General features: G+C 40.3%; 1 protein-coding gene across 7 annotated transcripts in view; it reads right to left on the bottom strand.

Annotated features, from left to right (window-relative positions):
* Exoc6 (exocyst complex component 6) overlaps window positions 1–15353 on the bottom strand; it is a 151731-nt gene that overhangs the window by 91226 nt on the left and 45152 nt on the right. For all 7 annotated transcript variants that reach the window (XM_037206565.1, XM_037206580.1, XM_037206560.1 and 4 more), the window contains exons 6-8: window positions 11332–11536; window positions 9589–9744; window positions 5422–5490 (exon numbers count right to left, since the gene is read on the bottom strand). In XM_037206565.1, the coding sequence (XP_037062460.1) occupies window positions 5422–5490; window positions 9589–9744; window positions 11332–11536 (430 nt within the window). The remainder of the gene's footprint in view (window positions 1–5421; window positions 5491–9588; window positions 9745–11331; window positions 11537–15353) is intronic.

Below are 15353 nucleotides of genomic sequence, written 5' to 3'. Positions count from 1 at the left end.
TTTTACTCATCTTCTGGGACTCCTCCCTGCTGTGGGGCCTCTTTCTATACGCTGTGAATATGTGTTGCTACCATTAGTTAATAAGGAAGCTGCTCTGGCCTATGGCAAGATAGGTTAGAGCCAGGCGGGAAATCCAAAAAAAGATACAAAGAGAAGGAAGGCGGAGTCAGGGGAGATGCTGAGCGCTGCAGGAGGAGCAAGATGTAATAAACACAGGTAAAGCCATGAGACATGTGGCGATATATAGATTAATAGAAATGAATTAATTTAAGATGTAACAGCCAGCTAGCAACAAGCCTGAGCCGTAGACCAAACAGTTTGTAATTGATATAAGCCTCTGAACTGGTTACCGGGGAATAGGCAGGCGGGAGAGATTCGTCCATCTACACCTCCTGAATGTCAGGTCCTTGAGGAAGCCTTCCCTAGTGTCCAATGCCTGTTATTTTCAGTTATTCACACTTCCTACCGCAGCACCATCAACAAATATATGGAAGATGTTCAACATAGATACAGAGACATATCTATCCCATCTGCTTAGTAAGAATCCTCTCAAAATCAAAGAAAAGTTGGGAATCACATTCTCCTCTTCATCTAAGACTCCAAAGGAAAAACAAAGGGAAATTTAACGATAAAATTCTCAACAGAAAAAAATTGATTTTTTTAATATTAAGTATCTATAAAACCATTACATTCCTAAATGTCATCTAAAATAAACTCATAATGCAGAAGAAAATCTCAAGTATCTCCTATGGAAAGTCTTCTAATATTCTTTTGCTCCAGCTACCAAGAACTTCAAAATAACTGTGTTACTGAGCAATATGTTAACTGAAATTTTTTACTGAGAGTTTGAACAAAAGCAAAGGATAGATATGACGTTAAGCATAATATAAAATTACAACCTCATCTCAACAGAGCCAAGCGTCATTCACTTAAGATACATGGACAGTTCTCACCCACACAGCTGACATGCAGCCCTTCAATTTTGAATTCCTGCTAACAACACACCATCCTTACACAAATTTACCTGATTTAATATATTTTGTCCAAATGTCCTATTTTCTAATGCAAAATGTTTTTGTGATTATTTTCTTTCTGAGCTTACAAGAATCTTGATGTTATAATTATTCCTGTGCTTCAGGTATAAATTATTCTAATTAGTACTAATTAACTGATGCAAATAGCATAAACATGTGCTATGTTCTAATAATGAATACATACATTTGTATTCAAAATTAGTATCTTTTAAATTTTAATGTAATTGAATATTTTTGTTTTATTTGTTCATTTTTGGGAGTTAGCGTTTTATTATTGATTGAATCCATGAGAATGTGTCTTATAACCCAGTAAAGGTTAAAACAGGCAGAAAGTGAAGAGATCAGATAACTTGAAGCCTGACAAGTCAGCAACATGAATGAAATTCATCAAAGAAACAGAAATTCAGGAAAAGAACCAACTATAAATGTGAGTAATGAAAAGTTCAATAAATCAAGTAACTCGGGCGTGGTGTGCACGCTTTAATCCAGCACTCGGAGCAGAGCAGCGATCTCTGTGAGTCGAGCAGCTGGCTACAAGTGAGTCCAGGAAAGCGCAAAGCTACACAGAGAACCTGTCTCGAAAAAAAAAAAAAAAAAAAAAAAAAAAAATAACTCAGTGGAAAGTGCCACCAAGAGACGGCCAACAGGACAGAGAACACAAACACTGTAGAGACTAGAAGAGGACAGAGGTCACAGACACTGGAGAGACTAGGACAGGACAGAGAACACAGGCACTGGAGAGACTAGAACAGGACAGAGAACACAGCACTGAAGACTAGAACAGACAAGATCAGAGCACTGGAGAGACTAAACAGACAGAGAACAAGCACTGAAGACTAGAACAGACAGAATCACAGCACTGGAGAGACTAGAACAGGACAGAGATCACAGGCACTGGAGAGACTAGAACAGGACAGAGAACACAGGCACTGGAGAGACTGGGACAGGACAGAGAACACAAGCATTTGAGATTAGGTGGAGGAAACCAGATAGCGATAAAGAAAAAATGCTCTCAAGAATTCTAAGACATGATCAGAAGAATCTAAAGAATAAGCCTCAACATCCATGTTGAAAAAAGAAATGAACTGCAAGCCAAAGGCACAGAAAACACTTTGAAGGAAATTACTGCCAAAAGGAATTCCAAATCTAGGGAAGTATATGGATACCCAAGCACAGGAGAACTAGAACCTAAACAGACATGATCGAAGAAGAATCCATCCATGCCACATTATAGATAAAATACCAAGACCATAGGCCAAGAAAGAACGCTGGAATTTGCAAGAGAAAATGCCAACTCAGTTACAAAATCAACCCACAGAGTTACATCAGAGCTTTCAGCAAAAGCCCTAGAAGCCAAGGAAGTATAAAGTCATCTACTTCAAGCCCTGAGAGTAAATAACTGTTTACCAATACTCTACACCCAGCAAAAGATCTCCAAAAACTGGAAAAGAAATAGAAACATCCAAGATAAGCACAAACAGAGGCAATACATGACCACTAACCTAGAATTGTGTAATATACTTAGAGCAATCACACATGCAAGAGAAACAGATAAGTCTGTGAGAACCACAAAAGAATCAAATATATCCAAGACAGTCAAGCACAAAGCCACCAGGATTAACCAGGGAGGAAGAAACTGACAGACACTTTTCAAAATGGCCAGTCTTCTTAAGACAGATCTCCTTATGTAGCCCAGGCTGTCTTCCAACTTGTAATCCTCCTGCCTCAACCTCCTCCCAGGATAGGATTACAAGTAAGTTACACCAGGTCCAGCAGTAAAATCTTTCTAGCCTTTAAAAAAAGGGGGAGTTGTTTGTTTGTTTGTTTGTTTGTTTGTCTTGGGCTTGTGAGCCTAGCCTTTAATGGCTTCTAGTAATTGGAGATATGGAGCCCAAACTGGCCATCTTCTATAACCAGGCAAGGTTCCCAGCAGTGTGGCTGGGACATCAACCCAGCCATAAAACCTTCGACCTACAATTTGTCCTGCCTGCAAGATGTTCTGGGGCAATGGTGCAGAACTTGTAGGAATGGCCAATCATTGAGTGGTCTAACTTGAGGCCCATACCACAAGGCTACAAGAAGGAGTTCCTGTCTGACATGCCTGGATGGCCAGGAACCAGGAACTGGACAGCTCACAGACCCAGCATAGAACTAAATACGACCAAAAAAAAAAAATTCAATGAAATGACTCCTTATGATATTCTCATCGCTATACTCACAGGTTGGTGCCCAATTATCATCAGAGGAGTGCCATCCAGCAACTGATGGGAGCAGACGCAGAGACCCACAGCCAAACACTAGGTGAGCCTGGGGAACCCTCACAGAAATGGGGGAGGAAGGACTGTAGGAGCCAGAGGGCTCTAGGACACCAGGAAACCAGGAGAACATGGCCCACAGAGTCAATTAAGCAGGGCTCATAGGAACTCACAGAGAGTGAAGAAACAATCATGGACCCTGCATGGGTCTAAGCTAGGCCCCCTTCACATGTGTCATGGTTGTGTAGCTTGGTGTTCTTGTGAGACTCCTAACAATAGAAGTAGTGTGTATGTGTCGGAGGGGGTTGTCTCTGACTCTTTTGCCTGTGCTTGGGAACCCTTTCCTCCTATTGCCCTATCCAGCCTTGATATGAGGGTTTGTGCCCAGTCTTATTGTAACTTGATAGGCCATGTTTGGTGGATATCCCTGGAAGCCTGCTCTTTTTTTTTTTTGGGGGGGGGAGGTGTTGTTTGTTTGTTTGTTTTAAGGGAAATAGAGGAGGAGTTGATCTGCTGGAAAGGGCAGGTGTGGGAGGGGACTGGGAGGAATGGATGGAGGAGAAACTGTGGTCAAGATGCAATGTATGAAAGAAGAACAGACGTTTAAAAAAAAAATGAGATTCTTAAAAAAAAAAATTCAAAAAAATCTGTCAGAAAAGCACCAACCACAAAAGTCAATAGGCTAGAAAAAAAGATGTAGTATACAAAATAACATAACTCAACTTTGTTTATAATAAAAGACATGGAATATAAAACATCGGCCAGGCTTGGTGGCACAGACCTGAGCCCAGCTACTCAAGAGGCTAAGACAGAAGGATCACAAGTTCAAGGTCAGCCTGCACAACTTAGTGAGACCCCATCTCAAAATAAAAGTAGAGAGAGCTAAGGCACTGGGAATGTGTCTCAAGTGGTAGAGGGATTGTCTAGTATGCACAAGGCCCTAGGTTCAATCCAGCACCACATAACCCAGCCAGTGGCAGAGAGGACCATCAAGTTCAAGTTATCCTTGGCCACACAGTAAGTTCAAGGCCAGGCTGGGCTATATAAGATCCTGTCAAAAATGAAATAGAAGGGAAGGGAGGAGAGAAAGGGGGCTGTGGGCATAGAAAAATTAAGTACTGTCAAACACCAAAGTCAACATGATTGGCAGGAGTAGTCAAAGAACTAAACCACAGTATAGTAAACTTAGATGGCTGATATTTTCAGTTTGACTCAAAGTCAATGAGACTGAGTTAAAAACAAAACAACCAATATCCAAAACCATAACTAGGCAACAGGAACCGTATTTCCAGTGTTGTGCAACAGTCTAGCCTAGCCTCTGCTTGTCTCAGGTACAAATACAGCTAAATGCCTAACTATCAACTGACATTATAAAAAATAAAATAGCAGCTTTGAAAGACTCTGAGAGGAAGAATTACTTCGTCATGATATAGACAAAGTATTGTGTTTTTTATACTATCCAAAATACACGGTATCTGAGCAATGAATGACCTCTATATTCACATTCACACACACACACACACACACACACACACACACACACACACACACACACACACACAAACAAGGTAGACAACACCTAATGACTCCTGAAGTTAACCTCTGGTCTCAATATACATGCACACACACATGTATGCATACCTGTGTACCCTCAAAATACAACCAGACATATGAACACACATGTGCACACATATACACACATACAGAGAAAGTTTATTCCTTTCTTCCTTGCGTTCTTTTTGGTGGTGGTGCTAGGGCTAGAACCCAGAGCATCACACATGCTAAAAAGACTCTCTACAACTGAGCTCTAGTCCTGAATTACATCTTGATAAAGAAATGGTTTAAAAATAGGTAACTGACTGCTTGATCAAAAGTACTAACAATATAATGTGGAACAAACACACACTGTAACTATATTATAGTTAAAAAGTAACTATCCACTTAACCTCAACAGGAAAGGGAGAAATGGAAGTACAGTCTCCTGTTCTGAGAAATGCACCAAAGTCATCATTCTGTGGACATCACAGAGTGCACTTACACATTCCTAGATGATACAGACTATGATACACTTAGCATATCAAAAGCACATCACCATGGGACTCTATAAGGTCAGAACTGGCAAAAATACTCACCAAAGCAGAATAAATGTGTAAGCATCGGTAAACGGGGGAAAAATCAACAAGATCTTGAACAGTTAAGACCTAAAAAATAAATCTATTTTTAAAATGATAGGTTAAACTATGAGATAATACAAAGTTAAAGACAGATATCGAGCGATCCACAGACTGTTACACTATGTCTTTAATTCTCCTACAGCAGACATACAATAAGAACACAACCCATTCACTTGACTTCGTTGCTCTTGTAGCCTGTTCCTTATATGTTTACTACTGTTGCTGACTGCTATAGATTACAGAAAAAAATACTTTTTTTCCTATACTGTGGACTGACCCAAGGGCCTTGTACATGTTAAACAAGCACTCTACCATTGAGTATAAAACATAAGTGTATCATGTTTGATAGAATATCAGAAAATTGCTGTGATAACTACATATTCATTATTGCTTTGTTTAAAGTAATTCATGAATTTACACTCTAGCTCTAAACAAAGTTCCATTTAAAGTAGCAAAACCATATGATTTTCACCACTGCCTCCCATGGACCATGTTTTTAAAAAATGCATAGCTACTTAAAATTAGTATAACAATTTTAAGATGCATGCCAGCTTCTAGAATATATAATATAAAAAGTATTCAATTATGTTATAGTGCAAAAAAGTATTCCTTAGAACTGATTAAAAATAGTATCAAGTAACCAGGCAGTGGTGACACATGCCTGTAATCCAGCATTCAAGAGGCAGAGGCAGGTGGATTTCTGTGATTTCAAGGCCAGCCTAGACTACAGAGTAAGTTCCAGGTCAACCAGAGCTGTTACACAGAGAAACCCAGTCTCGAAAAACCCAAATCAACAACAAAAAAGTATAAAGTCTCACAAACTTGAGAAATCTGTGAATTCTTCTATAAAAGGAACACATTTCTATGCTCACAATCCTGAATAGATTATACTCTTACTTATTAGGAAAAATTATGAAAACAAAATATAGAAACAGTAAAAGGGATCCAAAAGAACAGGAACCAACGAAAGTGCCTTAAGCAATGGACTTAGAGTTAACATACGATTCTAATACTGCCAACAGTTAGAGATGAGCAAAACAGACAGGGAAACTGAGTTAAGAATGGTCTATTTTTATCACCCACAACTTCCAAGGAGAAAAGAACACAGAAGTCCTCTGAATATTAAGAACAAAGATGTCAATTTTAGAAAGTGTCTCACAGTGAAAGCAAGCTTGCAATGTGCATACTATCTCAAAATTCAACCTAAAAAAATTATATTTGTCTCCAATGACAACTTACATAGGAAGCAACTTCAGCTATTCAGGGATTTATCAGAATGAATTCAACATGGGATGTCCATCTACTTTAAAAACTTTTTTCAGGGGCTAGAGAGATGGTTCAGTGGTTAAGAGCACTGACTGCTCTTCCAGAGGATGAGGGTTCAATTCCCAGCACCCACATGGCAGCACATGACTGTCTATAACTCCAGTTCCAGAGACCTGACACCTTCACACAATGCACATGAAATAAATTATAAAAAAAAAAAAAAAAACAACTTTTTTTAGTAGGGCCTTCTACAAGCACTGTATCACTGAGCTATATATGTCCTTATCCCTACTTCTAAAAACACTGATTTGAAATAAAGGATGGAACTGGAGAGATGGCTCAGTGGATAAGAGCACTGACTGTTCTTCCAGAGGACCCTGGTTCAATTCCCAGCACCTATGTGGCAGCTCACAAAAGCTGTAACTCCAGTTTCAGGGGATTCAAGCCCTCGCATAGACATACATTCGAGCAAAACACCAATGCACATAAAATAAAAAAATAAATTAATCATTTTTTTAAAAGCTGACAGTTAATCACAGAGACCACCAGTTGTTCAGTATGCAGAGAACAAAAGGTTGTGGAGCCAGCCCTAAATCAGACCTCCGTATCACACTACTCATCCAAAGGCTCAGATCCTTGTGGAAGAGGAGGTGTAAGGGCCAGAGGTGGTAGACAACTTTCAGGAAACTGTTTTCCAGAAGAAACAGGGTAGATGTCAAATGAACTCCCAGCAATTGTGACAGCATGCACAAGACCTGCGCAAGATCCGGCCGGCAAATTCCCAGCCAAGTGGAGAAGCAGACACATTACCCCACTCCTAGCTGAGGACCTGCTGGAATCTGACAGCTGCTGGGAAAAGAAGTCACCTTGTTTGTCTTTTTAATGATGTGACCTCTGGTAGGTCAGCCACAGGCCAGGGCAGGCCCCATCCCCAAGGCTATGGGCAACACACACTGAATTCAATGGGGCTAGAAGAAAAAGGAAGGAAGGAAAAGGAGAATTAGGAGGAGAAAGAGGGAGAGGAAGAAGAGAAGAAAAGAAGAAAGGAAGAAGTCCCAGCAGCTGTCAAATTCTAACTCAAAGTTGGTGGGAAAGGATGGGAAGGTTAAAAGCATGGTAACAGGAGGCGTTGAGATGGTGGGTATGCTCAAAATATACTGTATGGAATTTTCAAATATTTAATTTAAAATATTTAAAGTTTAACAGGAGCTACAACAGAATTGTTTTGTAGCCCCTCAAAACAAATTGAAATAAAATGTCAGAAGGTTGGGGAGACAGTTGTCTGTCTGGATATCAGTCCATAAAGTGCTTGTGGTGATATTTTATCTGTGTCCCCCAATAAAGTTTATCTGAGGATCAGAGGAAAAAGCCAGTCACCATATTAGACATAGAAGTCAGGCAATGTTAGTACATGCCTTTAATCCTATCACTAGGGAGGCAGGGATTTGTCTGGATCTCTGTGAGTTCAAGGCCACACAGAAAACAGAACCAGGTGTGGTGGCACATGCCTTAAATTCCAACACTAGTTAACCATAAAGGTTTGGAGGTCTGCACAGACAGACAGGAAGTGACAGAGGTGGGCAGGAAGAGGAAGTGATGCAGCTGGGTGGAGAAAAGAAATGAGTTAGCAGAACAGAAAGGAATATAGGCGTGGGTATACAGGAAGTAGGTCTCTTTAGAAGCTGAGGGTTGGTAAGGTGAGGGTGGCTTTGGCTTGTTCTATTCCTCTGATCTTTCAGAATTTATTGCAATATTTGGCTGCAGGTTTTTATTAATAAGACCGTTTAGCAATTCGTCTTACTCGTGCTTACCACAAAGGCATAAGGAAGTGACTCTGGATTCCCAGAACCCACATAAAACTGGAGGGAGTGGCAACACACAGCACTGTGGGATGAGAAACACGTAGGTGTCTGGAACTCATTCATCAGTCAGCCAACCAATCAGAGAGCACCAGGCCCAGTGAGACCCAGTCTGCATCAATAACCCTAATCCTAACCCTAACCCTAAACCTAACCCTAAACCTAACCCAAACCCTAACCAGGCCCAGTGAGACCCAGTCTGCATCAATAACCCTAACCCTAACCCTCACCCTCACCCTAACCCTAACCCTAACCAGGCCCAGTGAGACCCAGTCTGCATCAATAACCCTAACCCTAGCCCTAACCCTAACCCTAACCCTAACCCTAACCCTCACCAGGCCCAGTGAGACCCAGTCTCAGGAAAACTAAGGTGGTATCAATGAGATGGCTCAGTGCTTGCCACACAAGCCTGGTCACCTGGGTTTGATCCCTAGAACCCACATAAGAGATGGAAGTAAGCCAGGCAGTGGTGGCGCACGCCTTTAATCCCAACACCTAGGAGGCAAAAGCAGGCAGACCTCTGAGTTCGAGGCCAGCCTGGTCTTCAGAGCAAGTTCCAGGACAGCCTGGGCTACACAGAGAAACCTTGTCTCAAAAGACCAGAAAAAAAAAAAAAAAAAAGAAAGAGAGAGAGAGAGAGAGAGAGAGAGAAAGAGAGATGGAAGGAAAATACATTTGTGCACACATACACTAAAATAAAATATGATGTAAAATAAATGATGAAATAAAAATTTGTCACAGCTAGTTCAAATACAGTTACTACAAAAAAAAAGATGAAATTTAGTTTTACTACTAACCATGCCAAACAGCTAAGCTCTACTATCTACATAAATATAGTATGCAGTACATCCCGTCTGCATATCAAATGTGTAGTCCAGTATTTCAGATCATTCGCTGTCCACTATGGACTGATGGACATAATCAATTTGCACATGGAAGACACAGTACTTTATGAAGCAAAAAATTATTCAATAATAAAGGAAGAAAGAAATGCCATTACCTCCTCTTCATTCTCAGCCTCCTCTTCAAGTACATGTTTCAATACAATGTCATTCTTTTCTTCTAGAATTCGGTCATTATTTACATGCATATTTTTCCCAAACCTCACATTATTTTGCTTCTGCAGAGCAACACTGAAGCTTTTCTGCTGTTGGGCCTATTTTAAGAACAAAGTTCGAATTATTTCAAAATCGATTCTAGTCAAAACCAACGATTACTATCTACCCACCCATCTGTCTACCTAAATACCTGTTTATATATAGCCAGGCTGAACTGGAACTCTATGTATCTCAGCCTGGCCACAAACTTGGTGTTCCCACTTCTGCTTGCCAAGTGCTAGGTTATAGTTGTGGGTCACCATACAGGGCTCCACAAAGTACTCACAACATACTCCTTTTTCTAAGTTGTTTCTTGTGTGTGTTGGGGCTGGGGGAAGCATGTGCATGTGAAGTCAAACTCAAGCCCCATTCCTCAGGATCATGACTGACTGACTGACTGATTGACTGGAGATGAGATCTCTCACTGAGACTAGGGCTGACCAAGTGATCCCAAGCGATCTGTCCATAATCTGTCCCTATCTGCCTCTCCAGGGCTGAGATTACAAGCACACACCATGTCTGGCTCTTTCATGTGGGTTCTGGGGATCAAACTCAGGTCCTCATGCCTGGCAAGTACTTTACCCACGGGGCCATCTCCCAACCCCAGTGATTTATTATTTAAATGTAGGTGTAGGATCTGTAGCAATGTCCTATTTTTAATTCCTGATTTGTACTTTCTTCTTCTCTTTCAAATACTCCCACAAAAGATTATCAATTTTATTTGAAAGATTAAGATCCGATTTCAGCTCTGCTCATTGCCACACTGCATTTTATCTTTTATTATGCTTGATTCTGTTTTGTTTTGTTTTGTTGTTGTTTTTTTCGAGACTGTAGCCCAGGTTTCTCTCTGTAGCCCAGGATGGCCTCAAACTTACTCAGTAGACCAGGCTGGCCTGGAACTCTCAGAGATCTGCCTGCATCTGCTGCCAGAGTGCTGAGACTGAAGGCATGCGCCACCACCGCCTAGCTATTATGCTTGTTTCCCATCTTATTATTGAACTGCAGGTTTTAATTCCAACTGCAATTGTTTTTAATTTAATTCCAATTCCAATATGTTTTTAAAAGGAACAATTTATGGGAGAGGTAGCTCAGCATTAAGAGCACTTGCTACTCTTGCAGAGGACAAGAGGTCAGTCCTCAGCATCCATTTCAGGCAGCCCACAGTGACCTGTAGCCGCATCTTCAAGGGATCCAATACTTCTGGCTGCCTCGGGTACCTGCACTCACAAATACACACCTACGCCCAGACATGGGCACATACACATAATAAACATAATAAAGATCAATCTTTAAAAAGGAGCAATTTAGGACCTTAGCATATAACTGTCTTCTCTCCTGTGGCTGACACTTATTTTTAAGGCAGATGTGACTGCTAGAAAACATTAGTGCAAAACCGCGTGAAGGAAAGGACGGCTGCTGGGAGGTGAGCTGGTGAGTGACTGAAGAACTCAATTAAACTGACTTTACTTAAAAATTTAAAATGTCTGTAAGTCCAGAGAAAATACTGAATAAAATCCATCCTAAAGGAGGACTAGGGATGATTAGAAAATGGTAAGCTTAAACACAAGTAAGCATGGCAAGAGGTTAACCTTGGCCATATTTTACATCCTAAAATCAAGAATATTAAGCTAAAATGTTAAACTCACCTGCTTCATGGCTGTTTCACCTATTTTGTCAGAATGCTTTCGAATGCTTTCCAGAAAGTCCTTGAGATCGGACATGGAGATTTCTTTGATATCTTCCCGGAGTTTAGGAAGCGTGTCTATCATCAGCTGACAGAAACGGTACTGACTGACCCGGGGAAAGTACACGTTCTCTAGCTGTTCCATTGTCTTAAGTGCAGAATAATACCTGGGAGAGGTGAAAAGGAAACCATAAAAAGTTCATGTCAATTACCTCACAAGCAAACCCAAGTAATGAGTCAGGCTGACACTCCCATCAAAGAGGAGTGACTGAGACTGGACTCCGAGTGCTGGGACATTCGCCTGTCACACACAGGTCTCAGGTTCCATATACAGCACCAAGGAGAAAATAAAATTAATATTTATCTCTATTACTAAACACAACTATGTATACTAGACACACATTGGCAGCCAACATTCATGGCTTCCATTAACATAACCTTCTTTACTTAATTCCACCTAAATCTATGAGGAACATAATCATAGTTGTTACAATGTCTTAACTGTAAATAAATTTACAAATCACAATAGAATACTAAATTATTCACTATGATTTCTTACTATCTCTCCTACCATAACATCCACCCACACAATGGTACCATCAAAAACTATAGCACGATTCAGTCTAAATAAACATAAATTTTAACTTTCTTTTGGACTATTTTATGCTACTATTTAATTAGAAATATTACTAAGTGTCTCAAAAGTCAAATGAAAATCACTTGTCGAGTGATTTCTTTCAATTCAACAAATATTTTCTGAATACCCACTATTTGCCAGGCATATCATACGGGACATATCAGGTGTATAGTAATTAGGAACCAAGAGCTTATGCCCCAGAGAAACTGACACACACTTTCACGGGCTGCTTCTTTCTTTAAAGCCTCTGAGGTATAATCTATTGGCAGTCGATACTACTTATATACTATGATGAGAAAACTGAAACAGTATGTAATTGGATCAAGTGGTTCCTGGACTCAAAAGTATAAACAACACACTTATAAACATCCTAAGTTTCAAAGATCCAAGGAAAACTATAAAATGCTTTAAACTGAAAAATAGTGGAAAAAAGAATATATCAACTCCTGTGACAAGGCATGGCTCATGCCTGTCATGTCAGTGTTACAGAATATTTGTGTATATTACAGAGATGTGTCCCCTGCCTAAGATGCCTTCTGATTGGTTTAATAAAGAGCTGAAGGGTCAACAGCTAGGCAGGGGAGGATACGCGGGTTTTCCAGGGAGAGAAAGAAGGAGGAATTTAGGCATGAGGATTTCACCAGCAGGCTGCAAGTCAGATGTGCCGTACTAAGGACAGGTAACCGAGCCATATGGCTGTGATGGTATTTTATTTGTGCTGAAATGTCATATTTTATTTATATGTTAATAAATAAAGTTTGCCTGGAGATCAGAGGTCATAGCAAGCCATAAACAGAAGTCAGGTGGTGGTGGTGGCACACGCCCTTGCTGTGGATATCGTTCTATATAAATAAAACACTGATGGCCAGTGACCAGGCAGGAAGGAGGTAGCCAGGCAGGAAGTAGGTGGGACAAGGAGAGAGGAGAATTCTGGGAAGTGGAAGGCTGAGGCAGGGAGACACTGCAGCCACCACCAGGACAAGCAGCATGCAAAGACTCTGGTAAACCACCAGCCACGTGGCAAGGTATAGATTTATAAAAATGGGTTAATTTAAGATAAAAACAGTTAGCAAGAAGCCTGCCACGGCCATACAGTTTATAAGTGATATAAGTGTCTGAGTGATTATTTTATAAGTAGACTGTGGGACTGCAGGGCTTGAGGAACCTGGAGAGACGCCCTCCAGCAACACGCCCTTAATCCGATCACATGGCAGGCAGAGTCTCTGTGAGGTCAAGGACACAGCCAAGCTAACACATGCCTTTAATCCCAGAACCAACCATAGAGACCTGGAGGTCTGTATAGACAGGCAGTTATGAGGAAGTGATGTGGCTGGGCTTAGAGCCAATGAGAAGGCAGAACAGGAAGGCAATAAAAGCACAGGTTAGATGGGAAGACTCTCTCTTGGGAAGCTACGGTGAGGTGGTAAGATAAGATTAGTCGGTGGCCATTCGCTATTTCTCTGATCTCTTTGGCTATTTGGCTCTGTGTTTCTTATTTAGTAAGACTGTTTAAAAATTTGTCTACATATGGCAGAACATAGACTTTAAAAAATGAGTCAATTAAGTTACAAGACCTAGTTGGGAAAAAGCCTAAGCTAAGGCCAAGATTTTATAATTAATAATAAGTCTCCAGATCATTATTCGCAGGCTGGAGGTCCAAAGACAATCTGACTTAAAAGCTTGCTACATGCCAGTATTTGGAAGCCTGAGGCAGAATGGTCATAAGTTCAAGTGTATGGTGGGATATAGTAAGATGCTGTTTCTGAAGAAAGGAGGAAGAGAATGAGGGAGGGAGGGAAGAAGAGAAGGAGAGAGGAAGAGAATAGGTCAGTACTCTAAGCAAATTTATATCAAGAAAATTTCCTAGCACATTATAAGATTAAAGATTAGTTTCCAAATTAAAGTGTGGCTCCTAGGGCTGAAGAGATAGCTCTGCAATTAAGGACACTTGCTCTTTTTGCAGTGGACAGGACCACAGTTCGGTTTCCAGCATCTATGTGGCAGTTCACAACCAACTGTAACTCCAGTCCCAGGGAATCCAATACCCACTTTTGGCTTCTGTAGGAACCAAGCGCGCACACACACAAGCAGGCAGAACACTCAAATACATAAAATAGAGACAAGGTGTTCTGAAAGGTGGCTCCCCAAGTACCGAGGCACACTAAAAACAAAGGCCAATAAAACACATCAGAAAGAATTTACAGAACTTTAAGGCTTATTATTTTGTTTTTGTTTTTGTTTTTAAGGAAAAAGTTAAAAAATGAAGCTGGGCAGTGGTGGTGCATGCCTTTAATCTCAGCACTTGGGAAATAGAAGCAACCAGATCTCTGTGAGTTCAAGGCCAGCCTGGTCTACAGAGTGGGTTTCAGGACAACCAGAGGTACAGAGAGAAACCCTGTCTCAAAAAATAAAGAAGAAAAGAAAAGAAAAAGAAATGAGAATGACTTTGGTGTTGATAGATTTTCTTTTACTCTAGCCCTATGTCGGGCACCATAATGTTGTTTGATTGTGCTCTTTTAGGGGGCCCTCCACCCAGCTTCCAAACATCACAGAGTCTTATTGTTACTTACAAATGCCTGGCTTTAGCTTGGCTTGTTTCTTGCCAGCTTTTCTTATCTTTAAATTATCCTATCTATCTTTTGCCTCTGGGCTTTTACTTTTTTCTATTTCTGAATATCTTTCTTACTCTGCTGCTAGCTGGTCAAGGAAAAGGGAAAATAAACCCTGGTGGGCTTGGGGGTAGGGGCAGATGGCTTGTTTTTTGCAACAAACACATAAAACTTTTTGAAGTTTAAAATATGAGAATGCATAATACAAAAAGAGAACATACTAGTACTATATAAACAAAAGAGTTATCTTTTCTGGCTTATTTATGTTTAATAAGGGAAAATTACTATTCTACAAATTAACACAAATTGGCAAACCTACTGAAATTCAAGGTGCAGCACTATAAAGCGAGGCATTCACTGACTATGGATTTGTAGATTACATGTTATAATTGCTTATAAATAATTAAAAATTATTTCCCCAATCCACATGTGTCTTGTTTATTTTGGCTTTTCAATGTTACTTTGGAGTTGTTCATTTTTAAACATCTTGGACATCATTTTATCAGTGTTCCCATGGCAATCAATAAACTACTTCATATCACTTTTCTTTTCTTTTTCTTTTTTTTTTTTTTTTTTTTTTTTTGGTTTTTTCGAGACAGGGTTTCTCAGTGCACTTTTCATGTCATGTTTTCATCTGCATTATGAAGCAGAAGGTGAAGCACACTGTCCTGGCTGTCAGCTCCTAACCACCTGTGTTCTGCCTTCAGCCCACATCCTGCACTCATTACAGTAAAATAT

This window comes from Peromyscus leucopus, chromosome 1 (assembly GCF_004664715.2).
Source record: "Peromyscus leucopus breed LL Stock chromosome 1, UCI_PerLeu_2.1, whole genome shotgun sequence".
NCBI lineage: Eukaryota > Metazoa > Chordata > Mammalia > Rodentia > Cricetidae > Peromyscus > Peromyscus leucopus.
The sequence above is the reverse complement of the archived record's forward strand: the minus strand, read 5'-3'. Positions and strand labels throughout refer to the sequence as shown.